Source organism: Pantherophis guttatus, chromosome 2, assembly GCF_059756535.1.
Source record: "Pantherophis guttatus breed Tessera chromosome 2, ASM5975653v1, whole genome shotgun sequence".
Taxonomy (NCBI): Eukaryota; Metazoa; Chordata; class Lepidosauria; order Squamata; family Colubridae; genus Pantherophis; species Pantherophis guttatus.
This window is the reverse complement of record NC_142064.1, coordinates 18,077,063-18,092,818: the sequence shown is the minus strand read 5'-3', so window position 1 is coordinate 18,092,818 and position 15,756 is coordinate 18,077,063. Positions and strand designations below refer to the sequence as shown.

Sequence of the window (15,756 nt, the reverse complement as noted above, 5' to 3'; positions counted from 1 at the left end):
CATTTAGGCTACTATGGAGAACAATTGCCATGATCTGAAAGAGTCAAACAGCCCAGCTCAATCCAGGTTGCATTTTAAAGAGGAATCAGTAAGGTGGTGTATGTTTGCACAATTTATGCAAAAAAATAAAATAAAATCTGATCATTGTAATGTGTTGGTGGTGGTCTCTGCAAAGCTGTCAAGCCACTATTCCCCTTAAAGGACCTGTAAACAGAACACTTGAAGTTCTGGAACAGAATGAAGGAAGAACATCTGCCTATGGAAACCCTGCAAGACTTTATTATTTGCAAATTGAAAGGTCACTCTTCTTGCAGCTAGATAGAAAATAATTGGTTCACTTAATGATGATAGTAAAATCCTGAATATTATTCTGGAGTATTGCAAAGATTACTGTGTGGCAATGCTCGAGTGGAAGACTGCATGTATTTTCTGTAAAATATATCTGTTTAATAACTTAGCTTCAGTAAAGAAATGGTTCCTTTTTCAATTCTTTCTGTTTGCTTTTTTGTAGCAAGGGATCCCAATGGGGCCATCAAACTTTATTGCAAAGGAGCTGATACAGTGATTTTTGAACGACTGCATCCAAGAAATCCTAACAAACAAGATACTGAAGATGCGTTGAATGTAAGTTGGAATGTCTTTACCAGGATAACCATTAAAACTAGTTACAAACTGAAAATTGTTTCAGTATACAGTAGCATTTTTCTGAGACCGAAATAGAAAGACATCTGAGAGTGAGATGGATGGTACCTAAATTTGTTAAATTTGATAAATAAAACAAATCAACAATTGCAATATTAAAAGTCAGGCCCCTGAAGACAATGTTATCTGGGAGGAGTTTGACCCTGTGACTCCTGAGGACGTGGACAGGATTCTGGGGAGGCTTAACGCTACCACATGTTTATTGGACCCGTGTCCCTCCTGGTTGGTGCTGGCCTCCCGGCAGGTTACACAACGCTGGTTTCAGGAGATTATCAACGCTTCGTTGAATGAGGGCTTCTTCCCATCCACCCTGAAAGAGGCGGTGGTGAGGCCCCTCAAGAAGCCTTCCCTGGACCCGGCTGTATTAGCTAATTATCGTCCTGTCTCCAACCTCCGCTTCACCGTGAAGGTTGTTGAGAGTGTGGTGGTGAGACAGCTTCCTCGGTTCCTGGATGAAGCTGTCTATCTAGATCCGTGCCAGTCAGGTTTCAGAGCGGGTTACAGCACGGAAACGGCATTGATCGCATTGGTTGATGATCTCTGGAGGGCCCGGGACAGGAGTTGCTCCTCTGTCCTGGTCCTCCTAGATCTCTCAGTGGCTTTTGATAGCATCGATCATGGTATCGTGCTGCGTCGGCTAGAGGGGGTGGAAGTGGGGGGCACCATGTTACGGTGGTTCTCCTCCTTCCTCTCTGACCGTACACAGTCTGTGTTGACGGAGGGACAGAGGTTGACCCCGAGATTCCTCACTTGTGGGGTGCCACAAGGGTCAGTCCTCTCGCCCCTCCTGTTTAACATTTATGTGAAGCCGCTGGGCGAGATCATCCGTGGCTTTGGGGTGAAGTGTCAACTGTATGCCAATGACACGCTGTTGTACATTTCAACCCCAGGCCACCCAATGATGCCCTTGACATGATGTCCCGTTGCCTGAAGGCCATGCGGATCTGGATGGGGAGGAACAGGCTCAGACTCAACCCCTCCAAGACTGAGTGGCTGTGGTTTCTGATGTCCCGATATAGCCAGCTAACACCATCGTTGGCTATTGGGGATGAGATCTTACCCCCTCAGAGAGGGCTCGCAACTTGGGCATCCTCCTGGACTCACGGCTGTCTTTAGAGGATAATATGACGGCCGTAGCCAGGGGGGCTTTTTATCAGGTTTGCCTGATTTCCCAGTTGCGTCCCTTTCTGGATCGGGACGCCTTGCGCACAGTCACTCATGCCCTCGTCATTTCCCGTCTGGACTATTGTAATGCTCTCTACATGGGGCTCCCATTGAGGAGCACCCGGAGGCTCCAACTGGTCCAGAATGTGGCCGCGCGAGTGATAATGGGGGCGACTCGTCGCTCCCATGTAACACGCCTCTTGCGCGAGCTGCACTGGCTCCCGGTGGTCTTCCGGGTGCGCTTCAAGGTGTTGGTTACCACCTTTAAAGCACTCCATGGCTTAGGACCTGGTTACTTACAGGACCACATTCTGCCACCGTTTTCCTCCCACCGACCGACACGCTCCCACAGAGAGGGCCTCCTCAGGGTGCTGTCAGCCAAACAATGTTGACTGGCGACCCCCAGGGGGAGAGCCTTCTCTGTGGGGGCTCCTGCCCTATGGAATGAATTGCCCCCGGACATACGAAGGATCCTTGACCTCCGTGCCTTCCGTCGTGCTCTGAAGACCCTATTATTTCAGCAAGCCGGTCTGATGGGATAAATGATTTTAAATTGGGTTTTAAAAGTGATTTAAAATGGTTTTAATTGGAAGTTTTAATTTTGGCCAAAGATTGAATTGTTTTAATATGTTTTTAAAATTTTGTCTTGTATGTTGTTTTATCATGGCTGTTCACCGCCCTGAGTCCTTCAGGAGAAGGGTGGTATTCAAATATAATAAAAACTAAAAAAAACCCAAAAAAACACTAATGGGTTTTTCTTGTACCAACATGAAATTGCACTGTTTTGATGAGTTTCTTGTTCTTACTTTTTTATTGTAGTTGTTGGTATCGATTTTATACCATAGGTCCAGACTAAACATCATTAATATATTTTTTAATTTTTCATAGTTGATTTGCCTGTATACGCCTCCATTATTTTCCTTTCCGAAGGCATCCAGTATTAATACAAATGAAAATGTCTGACTTTCTTATTCACCTCATGGCATGACTACTGTAATGCCTTCTATCTAGGAGTGCCCTTAACCTAGAAGTTTCTGTTGCACCCCGCTCCCTCATGATGCGCCCGTGACCCTTCTGCACTCCCCCCGCTTTTGGCATGCGATGGCATGGTGGGCCCATTTTTCGCCCTCCCCAGGCTCCAGAGCCTTTCTAGGAGCCTGAGGAGAGTGAAAACAGCCTTCCCCCATCCCCCTGGAGGCCCTCTGGAGGCCAGAAACATCCTGTTTGCTGACTTCTGGCGTGACTGGAAGGCCGTTTTCGCCCACCCCAGGCTCCTAGAAAGGCTCTGGAGCCTGGGGAGAGCAAAAAACGGGCCTCCCCCCCCCGAGGTCCTCCAGAAGCCGGAAACAGCCTGTTTCCCTACTTCCAGTGGGCCCAGAAGGTCTGAAAATAAGCTGAGCTCGCGTGCCCACCGATATGGCTCCGCATGCCACCTGTGGCACGCGTGCCATAGGTTCGCCATCACGGGTATATGCAGTTCTTCGTTTTGATTGTTGTGACCTGCCAGATTTCTTAAGAGTTGAACAGCATATAAGTTTGATAAATAATAACGATGATGATTAGGAAGAATGAAAATTCATAGGAGAATCTGTTCAGATTAGAAACAAATATGTTCTTTCAACCATTGTTTTTCTCTCTTTGACAGATGTTTGCAAACGAAACCCTTCGAACGTTGTGCCTTTGCTACAAGGAAATTAGCCATTATGAATATGAAGCATGGGAGAAGAAGTTCATGGCAGCTTCTCTGGCCTTAAGAAACCGTGAGGCAGCTCTTGACAAAGTGTATGAAGAAATTGAGCGAAATCTAATTGTAAGTCTGATGGGGAACTGAGATAGGAGTTTTATTCTTTGATCTTCCATTTGACCTTACAAATGTTCTATCCCATTTATATTTTTTCACCTTGATTTTCCAGTCCAAACAATAGTTATAAAGGCACATATATTCTTTTTTATTGCTTTTTTATTATTTGGAAAACATATCAGTAAAGATAATATAAGTAAGAGAAATATAATAAAAGATGCATGAAAACAGGAAATAAGGTATGAATAATAAAACACAGGTGTGTAAACGATGGATCTGAGGCATTTTTAAAAACTAATACGTTCCAGTATACTACGGTATTAAGGATTATAACTCTCAGGCCCAACCCAAGAACAACTTGGAACAATTCAGTCAAAGTTCAGTTCTTTATTTGCTCACAGCATATAGACAGAATCTTGCCAGCCAAAATCTTTATTGCTTCCCTCCCCCCCCCAGAGATTCTCTAGGGCAGCGGTCACCAACTGGTGGTCTGTGGACCACTGGTGGTCCACAAGAAAAATTTGGTGGTCTGCAGAAAAAATATTTGCATTTTTTTATATTGCACTAAATCAAGGGTCCTCAAACTACGCCCCCTGGGCCGGATATGTGCAATGAACATTTGTGTTGCTGCAGAGAGCCTCCCCCTTCGAGGTCTTTTTGTGAGGGTCGGAGGGGGACAGAAATTCCTACTTGGGGTCTGCTTCAGCCTCCTGGTGTGGGGCTTTGGGCGAAGGCTGGAGAGAAGTGCCGCTGGTGATGAAGAACTGGAGGGCCTTGTTCCAGTGGGACTGCATCATGGCCTGGAACTGGCTGACCATCTCAGCCCACTGAGCCTCCAGGTGCCGGTACCTGGCCTTGCATTCCCACAGGTCTTCCCTTTGCTTGGAAAGCCTATGCTCGTAGTCCTCAGTGAGGTGCTTCTGCTGAGACTCCTTCTTGGTCAGATCCAATTTGAACTGAGCCAACTGTTTTGCCAACTCTTTCTCATGATGGCTGCTTATCTCCAACAACTGCTTCCTGTTGGGGCCCTAAGGAACCTGGACGGGGAGGAGGGGAGGGGCAAGTAGAGGCCGGTGAGGCGCCCCTTGACGTGAGTGACATCGAGTTGGCCACGCCCATCCATGACCACCTAGCCATGCCCGCCCAGCTGGTCATTAGGCGGATCATATTAGTGGTCTGTGGGATTTAAAATTATGAATTTAGTGGTCCCTGAGGTCCGAAAGGTTGGTGACCTCTGCTCTAGGGAGTGGCCATCCCAACTTTCTTCCTCTGCCTCCTATTCAGCTCTGGACTGGGCTGCCCCTTTTCTCAACCACTCCTTGAAATGTCCTCCTTCCTGGGAAACTGCCATTTCACTTTAGTCCATCACACCACCTCCTGCTTCTTAGACACAATACGTCATAATAATATTGTAGAATATTTCATATTTTTTCTCTGTAAAAAAAACCCCTCCATTTTTATGACTCATAATCCCTCAAATTAAGGGATTATGTAATCCCTTAATTTGAGGTAAAGTTGGGGCAACTGGGTGGAGCTCAGTGTTTACTGGCTGGATGCCCTTCCTGATGCCACACAGAGTTCACAGCAGATATTTTTTTTCTTTGTGCTCTAGGAGAGAGAAATATCTGCCGCTACCTACTCTCAAACTTCATAAAAACCCAGATATCCCATTCTGGTTTATATGTGTTTAATCACTGCTGAAATTGCAAACCATAAGCAGCACGTTAAACAAAAACAGGAAGTATAGATCAAATGAAGATATAATTCTTTAATAATAAATTGAAAGATTGGATATAGAACAAATCCAAAGTTAGCCTTATGCCCCTAAAATAGTTTCCAATAATTTACATATTTTCATTGAGGAATTTTATCCTTCTAGCTAAAGCAACTTTCCCCAGCGTGTTTTCTCCAGTAAATTCTCAGCTTGCGTAGATGAAGATTAAGGATTCTGTGTGATGAAGTCTTAACATATTTGAGGGAGTGGGGAACCTGACCTAGAAAAAAATGTATAAATGTAATGTATAACCTGAGCCCTAAGATTGCCAACTATGGCCCATACAGAACCTGCAGTCCAGAAAGGAAAAAAAATACAAGTGAGATGTTGATTTTCCTTTAGTTCCTCCATATTTTGGTAATGAAAGCTAGAGGTAGTGTCCTATTTAGAATGTCAAACTACGAATTGGAGAAACCTGGATTCAGATCCACATGTAAACATGAATGTCATTTGATGATGCTAAGATAGCTGATCTCTCTTTCTCTCAGGGTAACCTAACTCATGGGATTGTAATTGGATGGTGTTTGGTTGGGATAAAAGAAGAATGTAGTGTAGGAAGAAAAATCCAGTCCGGTTCCAAGCCAGGAGAAAGATGCTGGAAATAAAATGGAGGCTATCTGGTTGGAAAGAAAGTCTCTGTTTATTTGGTTGCCAGAAACTTCAGTCACAGAAGCATGTTTCTAGGGTGGCTGACCAAATGGCTGAGTGACTGGATGGATTTTTATAGGGTTCTGATTGAGATGCTCCAGGAGGTTGTGCAATGTAGTAAGCCTTGTGCCTTTTATTTTTATTATGCCTTTTGCTATTCTAATGGTGATGGGTTAATCCTATTATGTCTTTGAGGTCATGTCCTGTTCTTAGAATTTGGGTGGGGGTTGTAGATTTTAGGAGTCTTTGTTTTTCTACTTTGAATCCCTTCTGGGGGAGCTGGGCTGAAGGTGTTTTGTTTATGAATAGGCTGGCCTGGATTACTTAATGGGCACAAAATATCCATCTCTAAAGACGTCAGACATCTGCTGGAGACTGGTTTACTATGCAGGAAGAGTGGGACTGCTTTCTGCCTTTAAGAACATGTTCCTCCATTTCTCCTTTGAAATATTCTATCCTGCCTCTCTTAATATTAAGAATAAAGAATATTTTAATCTGGGAAGGGGGGACTTCCTAGTATGGTGTAATGGTGAAAATTTGGGTTAGGAGCCCTGATGGCACAGTGGTTAGAATGTGGTATTGCAGGCAAACTCTGCCCACAGCCTGGAATTACCTTTACTACTGGTTCGCAATGGGAGCGCCCAAGCACATGCGCAGAAGCTTCTGCACATGCGCAAATCATCCATGATGATGTCCGGGTGGTGGACGGAGCCTCCTGCCACTTTTACTACCGGTTCGCAAGAACTGGACCAAACCGGGAGCAACCCACCACTGGTTCAAGGTTGACTCAGCCTTCCATCCTTCTGAGATCAGTAAAATGAGGACATAGATTGTTGGGGCAATGTGCAAATAATGTTTGTACATTGTAAATTACCCAGAGAGTCCTGTAAAACACTATGGGCTAGTGTAACAGCCTAAATGTTATTGCTAGCATTCCCCTTCAGCTGGAGATCTCATTAAGGCCAATCACCTTTCTTTCAATCCATCCTATTTCTGGAGATAAAATTAGAGATACCCCCATGTAAGACAACTTGAGCATCAAAACATAGGGTGGGATATAAATAATAGCTAAATATTATCTAGGTACACTAAAAACCATGGTTATATCCTATCCTAGCTTTTCTCATGGAATGTTAGGATAGCCACTTTTAATATTTTGATAGTTTGTGTGAGTGATAAACCATTAATAGCTAAAATGTACATACTGTATCCATATTAAATAAAATTCATCCTTTCTTAATCTGCAGCTTTTAGGTGCCACCGCAATAGAAGACAAGTTACAAGACGGGGTGCCAGAAACCATCTCCAAATTGGCAAAAGCAGATATTAAGATCTGGGTTTTGACAGGTGACAAAAAAGGTAATTTGTACCATCAGTTGCTGTTTATTTTCCGCAAGGTAAATTACCTACGGGCAGCAAATAATTCTAAAGTTTCTACTTGTTTAAATTGATAACTGAACATGTTCACCTGCATGCATGGGAAAAATGAGAAAATAAACTGTGTCCTGGCATTCTCCTCTTACAGAAACTGCTGAAAATATTGGTTTTTCCTGTGAACTCTTAACAGATGAAACTAATATCCACTATGGAGAAGACATCAGGTAAATCCATTTTAATGCAAGAGATTATATTAAAAGCGATCTGAATGTTTTGGATTTGATTCTAATAAGTGCTTTGGACTCCCCAGGGTGCGATCATAGAACCCTTGTGCATTTGCTGCAAATGTGTAACAGCTTTGAGAAGTGGCAGATGTGTGCTGTATCTTTGTATCTCTAAATATGCTCAGAGAATTACAAGCCAAAATGGCCAGGGACTGTTTAGATGAGACAGTCATCTAGTTGAACATTCTCTGAGTTGAGGGAGTCAGTCTGAGGGATGTTGGTGTGGAACATTTAATGTAATGTGTGATATTTTGCCCAGTATCAAGTACCCAGGTAATTGGGTCTTTTGGATCCAGAGACAATAAGCGCACCAGTAAATAAAGGAAATTTAACTTTTATTATTACCATAGCTAAAGCAAACAGATTTAAAAGCATAACATAAAAAGTATGCAAACAAGATGATTTACAAGCTACCAGGAGCTACTTAATGACAATAGCAGAAATACCTCAAGGGTGACCAATTTCCACAGTATCTAATGTGTTTCAGGGTTGATAGTTAGCCTAGCTAGCCACATATCTAATTAGGTGATATTGTGGCAATTGTGCATTCTTCATCTATGTACTGTACCTCCCAGAATTATTGTTAAGATGAGATACTGTAAACATCATATCCTACCGTATTTTGGGTTGCTGACTGTGCTTGGGATCGAACAAGATTGCAATGTATCAGGGGTGGGTTCTACTTACATTTACTACTGGTTCGCATCGTGCCCGTGCACATGCTCTTCTGCACATGCGCAGATCACCTATGATGACATCTGGGTCAGTGGGCGGAGCCTCCTGCCGGTTTTACTACCGGTTCTTGTGAACCGGTCCGAACTGGGGCAACCCACCACTGCAATGTATTCTTTTGTACTGAAGCCACTTTAATTGAAAATCAAAAAATGGTAGCCCATCTTTGGCAAGTTAGTGCAGTACCAGAATAATATTTGAGGCAGGGGTGAAATGCTCCCGGTTCGGACTGGATCGCCCATTCCGGTAGTGATGGAGGCGGGTGGTTTGGAGAACTGCCCCCCTCCCATTGCCCAGCTGAGCGCAATCATCAGAGGCTTTTTTTTTTATTTTTAAAAGCATTTTTTCTACAACCTCTTCGGCCGAAAAAATGCTTTTAAAAGTAAAAACAAAGCCTCTGCTGACCAGGCAAGTCAGCTGCGATCATCAGAGGCTTTAAAAGCATTTTTTTAACAACCTCTTCAGCTGAAGAGGTGGTAGAAAAATGGTTTTAAAAGCAAAAAAAAAAAAAAAAGTTGGCCATGCCCACTCAGTCATATTACACCCCCCACCCACCCAAGTCAAGCCCACAGAACCGGTAGTAACAAAATTTACATTTCACCACTGATATGAGGTTGTGCTATTCTGATTTGTGTACTACAAATGGACCTTGAATATGGAATTTTGCGTTTCAGTGTTTCTTTTCCTACTTTCCATGGCAAATATACTTTTCAACATTTTAAAGAAGTTGCTCATATATTGTGGGATGAGAAAGAGGATAGGTAGAATTATCACTTCCCTCCTGCTTTTCTCCGAATGAACTCAGCTGTTCACTGTTGATATGAACCAAAGAAGATGAGCTGTTTCTGGAAGTTCTTGTTTGGGTGGATAACTTTTTATGATGACATCCAGAGATTACACAATTAAGCAATTCACTCACCTTGTAACTATCAAAATAGAGTAGGGTTCTAGGAAAACGGCAGTGCCCTCTGAAATATGTTGCATACCTTAAACTGCAAAAAGCCATTTGCTAAATCCTCTTGGTTAAGGGTTTTTAAAGAAATACTTCTGTTTTCAGTCAGTATGACTTGATGTTATTTTACATGATGGATTCTAAAAACATTTCCCTCCTTTCCCTCCCTTCCCTTAGCGCTCTTTTGCAAACAAGGTTGGAGAATCAGAGGAACCGAAGCGGAACATATGACAAATCTTCCACTACAGCCAATGAACCCTTTTTCGCGGAAGGCAAAAACCAAGCGTTAATTATCACTGGATCATGGTTGGTAAGTACTGGGTTCTCACATCTGGGTCTGGTTGTCCCTAACCATTAATAATGGAAAAAGAAAAAGTTTTGCAACTTGGTACTATCAAGATGTGTTGAGTGTTGACCATTTTGGGAAATGGGGGATTTTAAGAACTGTAATTCATTTGGAGAACATAAGGATGAAAAAAATTGGATAAACGTTTCAGTTCTAGAGGTCTGTCAAATTACATGCCCACCTAAGAGAACCAGCATAATTCCCACTCCTTCCTTTCAAGAAGTTGCAATAGAATTATTAAGCTTTTTTTTTTTTAATGAATCAAGGTTGCGCCTTTCATGGCTGCTTCTGTGAAATCAGAATTTGAGATGCTCCCCCACCCTTCTGTAAAGGAAATTAGAGATAATCTTGGAAAAATATGAAAGCTTTTAATGAGGGATTTGTAGAAGTTATTACACAGTTGCAAACTTGTAGGAAGCATCTGACAAACAAAATAATCCTGCCTTGATTTTGTTTAGCATAAGTTGGGGACTAAAGAAACTGACTTTTCAGATTCTCTTATTATACCTACAGCTATAAAGTAGTATTTCTGGAATCACTGGAGTGTCTGTTTCTTGGCCTGAGCCACCTTGAAGGCTGGCAGTTTCACCTATGTATTTTCACAGTTAGGGCTATTTGTCTAAATTTCCTAGCTAGCCTAGAGCACCAAATAAATGGTTGGTTTCTGAAACAGGTATTTTTTACAGACATGGTCAGGTGGCTCATAAATAATGTATTTGGTAAATGAATTTGTAGAAGTTCATGAATACAGATGTGTTCATAATGTTTTAGTTGTCTTTGGATTGCCATCACTCATTATTTATTTTATTTATTTATTTTATTTTATTATATTTCTATACCGGCCTTCTCCTGCGGGACTCAGGGCAGTGTACAGCCAGGATAAAACATAGCATATAAAATTAAAAAACATTTTAAAAAACAATTAAATAATTTTGGCCCGAATTTAAACCCAATTAAACCCAATTAAAACTGAAATTCGATTAAAAAACTGAGAGGATGGGATCAAGTTCAGTTATCAGTTATAATGCTCATAACTGGTCCATAGATAGGTTTATAGGACACTTCTTTGACTAGAAAAGTTTTAAAAGAAAGAATTAATGTGGTTATTAGGTCAACTATTGTTTTGTTTCCAATCCCATGTTCTCTTGAAGACAGTTTTGCTTATTTTTAAAGACCTATTTTTACTAATAACAGATATCTGTCCTTTTTGTATGGTTAAATTTTTTTTCATGTCTTTGCATCATGTGTTCCTCTGAATGGCAGATAAGAAATATGTTTCCATATCCACCCATCCATATCTATCTATCTATCTATCTATCTATCTATCTATCTATCTATCCATCCATCCATCCATCTGTCTATCTGTCTATCTATCTATCTATCTATCTATCTATCTATTTATAGAGATGAATCTTTTTTTACAGAATGAAATTCTCCTGGAGAAGAAAATGAAGAAAAAGAAGCTCCTGAAACTGAAATTTCCCAAAACAGCAGAAGAGAAGCAAAAGCATAAGGAGACAAAGCGAAGAATAGACTTGTACAAGGAGCAACAGCAACGGAACTTTGTGGATTTAGCTTGCGAGTGCAATGCTGTGATTTGCTGCCGAGTTACTCCCAAACAGAAAGCCATGGTGGTCGACCTGGTCAAGAGATACAAGAAAGCCATAACCTTGGCTATTGGAGATGGTGCTAATGATGTGAATATGATTAAAAGTAAGTCAGGCTTAACATTTTTTTCTTCTTGTGGGTTTACTGCATATAGTTGGGTTCTGTTTTCTGAAGAAGATAGGAAGTTTTCAGTCAATGTATCTTCACAGTCAATGAATCAAAGAACACAGAAGATAGAAGCATAGTGCTGGAGGAGACCTTGGAGGTCTTCTAGTCCAACCCCCTGCTCAAGGCAGTAGACCTTATACCATCCCAGTCCAATGATTGCCCAGTCTATTTTTGAAAACCTCCAGTGATGGAGCAAGCTACTCCATTTATTAATTCTTCTCATTATCAGAAAATTTCTTACTTTTAGTTGGATCTCTTAATGATTCTTCTAGTGCATCATTGTCTGTTTCAGGCTGGGTAACTAACATTGCTGGGCACAATTATTGTTGTTGTTAGTCACGAAGTCATGTCCGACCCATTGCGACTCCATGGACAATGTTCCTCCAGGCCTTCCTGTCCTCTACCATCCTCTGGAGTCCATTTAAGCTCACGTCGACTGTTCAGTGACTACATCCAGCCACCTTGTTCTCTGCCGTCCCCTTCTTCTTTTGCCCTCAATCTTTCCCAGCATTAGGCTCTTCTCCAGTGAGTCCTTCCTTCTCATTAGGTGGCCAAAGTATTTGAGTTTCATCTTCAGGATCTGGCCTTCTAAAGAGGAGTCAGGGTTGATCTCCTCTAGGACTGACCGGTTTGATTGCCTTGCAGTCCAAGGGACTCGCAGGAGTTTTCTCCAGCACCATAGTTCAAAGGCCTCAATTCTTTGGTGCTCAGCCTTCCTTATAGTCCAACTTTCACAGCCATACATTGCAACTGGGAAAACCAGTTATTGATTCTACCTTAACCATGGAACCTTCTGGAGGCACTCAGTTATGCTTCTATGCTGCACAAGATTATACAACAAAGTTCAGACAAACTTTTCAGTATTCTTTTGAGTTTTCACAGCAAAGAGAGGGAGTTTTCGTCTGCCCCAAAATGCATCTTGAAAGACAGAACATCAGTAGATGGAACCTCTGACCTGATTGTCAAGGTCTAGTCCCTTTCTCAAGACTGAGAAAGACATGAAAGACAGAGCCAGATTGCCCTTCAGCAAAGCCTTCAAGTGTCAGGTGAGGAAGACTTGCATGTCAAACCTGACTCATGACTAACCTGTAGGAATTATACTGACACTTTCAGTTTCTTAGGGCAGGAATTCAGCAGCTAAGAGTTCCTTGTTCAGAGGCTGGAAAATACAACACAATCTGTGAAATTGTTGGAATAACACTATAATTAAACCACTGTGGGTATAAGAACATTCTCAACTTTGTCTTGACAAAAGGGCACATTTAACATGGTTTCATCCTAGTATGCAGTAAAGATCCTTATGTAGCCAGGCTGCGTTGAGTGTTTTGCCCTTGACAAGCAGGCTGATGCAATAAATAAATAGATTTTTGGTGTGTCAGTTCTGTTGAAGTATCTTTCTATATTCTAAGTACAGTAAAACCTAAATTTAAGCGATCTGGGTTTAACAGAGTAGGGTTTAATGAAAAAAGTCTGCTGGATCTAGAATTTGTAAGGCAATAATGGACTTTAATGAACTATTCCAACCAGTGTTCACAATTTCCCTCAAACTATTCACTGCCATCATAAAGTAGGTTTTTTGGTGTATAAATGTGTTTTGGGGCTTGAAAAATCATTTCCCAGTTTAACGGAGATTTGGCTCGGCTCTTAATATTAGCCTGTTAAAGTTTTCTGTAACATTTCTTTACATAGATCTTTTCTCAAGCAGCTGGTAATTCATTCTCCTAGGTTGTGAAAAACAACCCCAGCCCTCTGTTCATCTCAGAGTTGGCAGTAAAGCCAAGCCAAACTTGGAAGAACAGTAATACCTTTTCCTTCACTAGGAAAAGAAAAAAGACTTTTTAAAAAGTTTCTTCAAGGCTTTTTCATCTCAGGAAAAAAAAAAAAACATCAGCAGTTTTAGGGTGGAAGTTTCTAAAGAGAAAGGTTGAGATTTTTGAAACTGAGTTTTTCCTTACCATTGTCCCCTAGTCTCTGTATTTTAGCATTTCCATTGCTCTTCCATGTATCTTTTCTTTTATGTACTCTGAGAGCGTATGCACCAAGGCAAATTCCTTGTGTGTCCAATCACACTTGGCCAATAAAGAATTCTATTCTAGTCTCTAGTCTCCCTTTAACCATTGAATTCATAATTCTCCCTGAAACCGCCAATTCTCTGATTTGCCAAAACAAAAATTAAGAGCCTTGGTAGTACAGTGGTTTAATGCACCCTGTTATTAACACAGCTGCCTGCAATTTCTGCAGGTTCGAATCTTACCAGGCTCAAGGTTGACTCAGCCTTCCATCCTTTCTAAGGTAGGTTAAATGAGGACCCAGTTTGTGGGGGCAATAAGCTGACTTTGTATAAATATACAAAAGTATGAAGGCTATTGCTTAACGCATTGTAAGCCACCCTGAGTCTCCGGAGAAGGGCGGCATATAAATCAAATTAAAAAAATAATAATAAAAAAAATAAAAAAATTAAAAAAAAGAGCCAATCTTGCCAACTAAATTGTGGAAGCAGAAAAGTTTATTTTAAAAGCATGCAACATTTTCTTTTTGAACATAAGCTGAATTTGGAACTTAAATATCAAATTTGAATCAGAGTTGAAGGAGGACACCCTTAACTCTTATTCCATACAGTTTTACATTTAAATATCCAAGAATTTGGGACCAATCATTTCTCTCACTGATTGATATTGTCATTATCTTTAGCAGGGAACATTCAATGTGACATGGATACAGTTAAGGCTTGGTCCATCCATACTAAAATGATTTTATTTGTTTTTTTAAAATCTTTGAGAACCACTCAGAGTTGGCTGAAAGATGGGCTTCTATACAAAGGTTTAAAAATAAATAAAATAAAATAATGAAATAGAAATGAAAAGAAAAGAAATAAAACTTCTGTAAAAACTGAAATAATTGATTGACCAAAGAAAACCCAGACAGCTGCTGAAAATCAGTATCTTTGAGCCTGTCTGATGAAACTAGTTTTAATTATGTTTTCTTTTCTTACATCATGCATTAATCTTTTTGCTCTATTATTTCTTACTCCCTTTCTGCGTGTTACATAAAATTCATTCCCAAGAAAAGGCATGAACGTGTTTGTATGCATATCTCAAGTTTTATTCTCATGATAGTGATGGCTTTATGCAAACTATTACTGTTGTGTTTTATTTAGTTCCTCAGCCTACACATTCTTTGCATTTTGTGCGCTCTATCTTTTTGTTTGCTGTTTCTGGATTTCACATTGTATTACACAATAAAGTTTTGTTAAAATTTTAATAATGGAAAGCTTTTTAAAAACAATGAGTGCTGTTTGCATTCCTGAAATACACTTTTAAAAAAACCACTCTACGGTTTTAGAGATGGCTGAGATAAAAATAATAAGGAAGGCTACATGACATATAATACACAAATAATAATACACAAAAACAGGAATTAATTATTTTTTGTTCCATAATGTTTCTTGAAACATTTATTTATTATTTATTTTTCAAAAATTAATTACTCAATAGCTGATTACAATAAATGAGTTAGCTCAATGGTGTGTATTTTTTATTCTTATTCTAGCTGCCCACATTGGTGTTGGGATAAGTGGTCAAGAAGGGATGCAAGCCGTCATGTCCAGTGACTACTCTTTTGGCCAGTTCAGATATCTCCAGAGGCTGTTGCTGGTTCATGGTCGATGGTCTTACATTAGAATGTGCAAATTCCTTCGGTATTTCTTCTACAAAAACTTTGCTTTTACATTAGTGCACTTCTGGTACTCCTTCTTCAATGGCTATTCTGCTCAGGTAAAGGATCAAGAAGACCTGGGAAACTTTGCAGCAATCAATATTTACTAATATTTATGAATTTATATATTTCTGTTGATTTGCGCAATGAAAAAGGATTGGAATACTTTAGAAGAGTTAGACTTCACTACACTTAACTCGTTCAGTGACTGTTCAAAGTTATGATAGGGCTGAACAAGGGGTATTTATGACTGGTCCTTGAAGTTCTAGCTGTCATAGCACTTGACTTGATAATTTAGCACTCTCATTCCTTCCTTCTTATGGAATTTTCTTCCCTCTGAAATTAGCTCCACTCCTTTTGATATTCCGGAAGTGCCTCAAAATCTGGTTATGTCATCAGGCTTGGGGCTTCCAGAGAAGACATACTTAGATAGCTCCATTGTTGAGCTGGTCATTCTTATTTATTTAAGAAAATTTATATGGCCAC

At 40.6% G+C, this 15,756-nt stretch overlaps 1 protein-coding gene across 3 annotated transcripts in view; it reads left to right on the top strand.

Moving 5' to 3' along the window:
* ATP8B1 (ATPase phospholipid transporting 8B1) overlaps positions 1-15,756 on the top strand; it is a 97,911-nt gene that overhangs the window by 66,547 nt on the left and 15,608 nt on the right. For all 3 annotated transcript variants that reach the window (XM_034442475.3, XM_087885590.1, XM_034442478.3), the window contains 7 exons: positions 512-624; positions 3,512-3,676; positions 7,337-7,448; positions 7,615-7,690; positions 9,612-9,744; positions 11,205-11,493; positions 15,106-15,329. In XM_034442475.3, the coding sequence (XP_034298366.2) occupies positions 512-624; positions 3,512-3,676; positions 7,337-7,448; positions 7,615-7,690; positions 9,612-9,744; positions 11,205-11,493; positions 15,106-15,329 (1,112 nt within the window). The remainder of the gene's footprint in view (positions 1-511; positions 625-3,511; positions 3,677-7,336; positions 7,449-7,614; positions 7,691-9,611; positions 9,745-11,204; positions 11,494-15,105; positions 15,330-15,756) is intronic.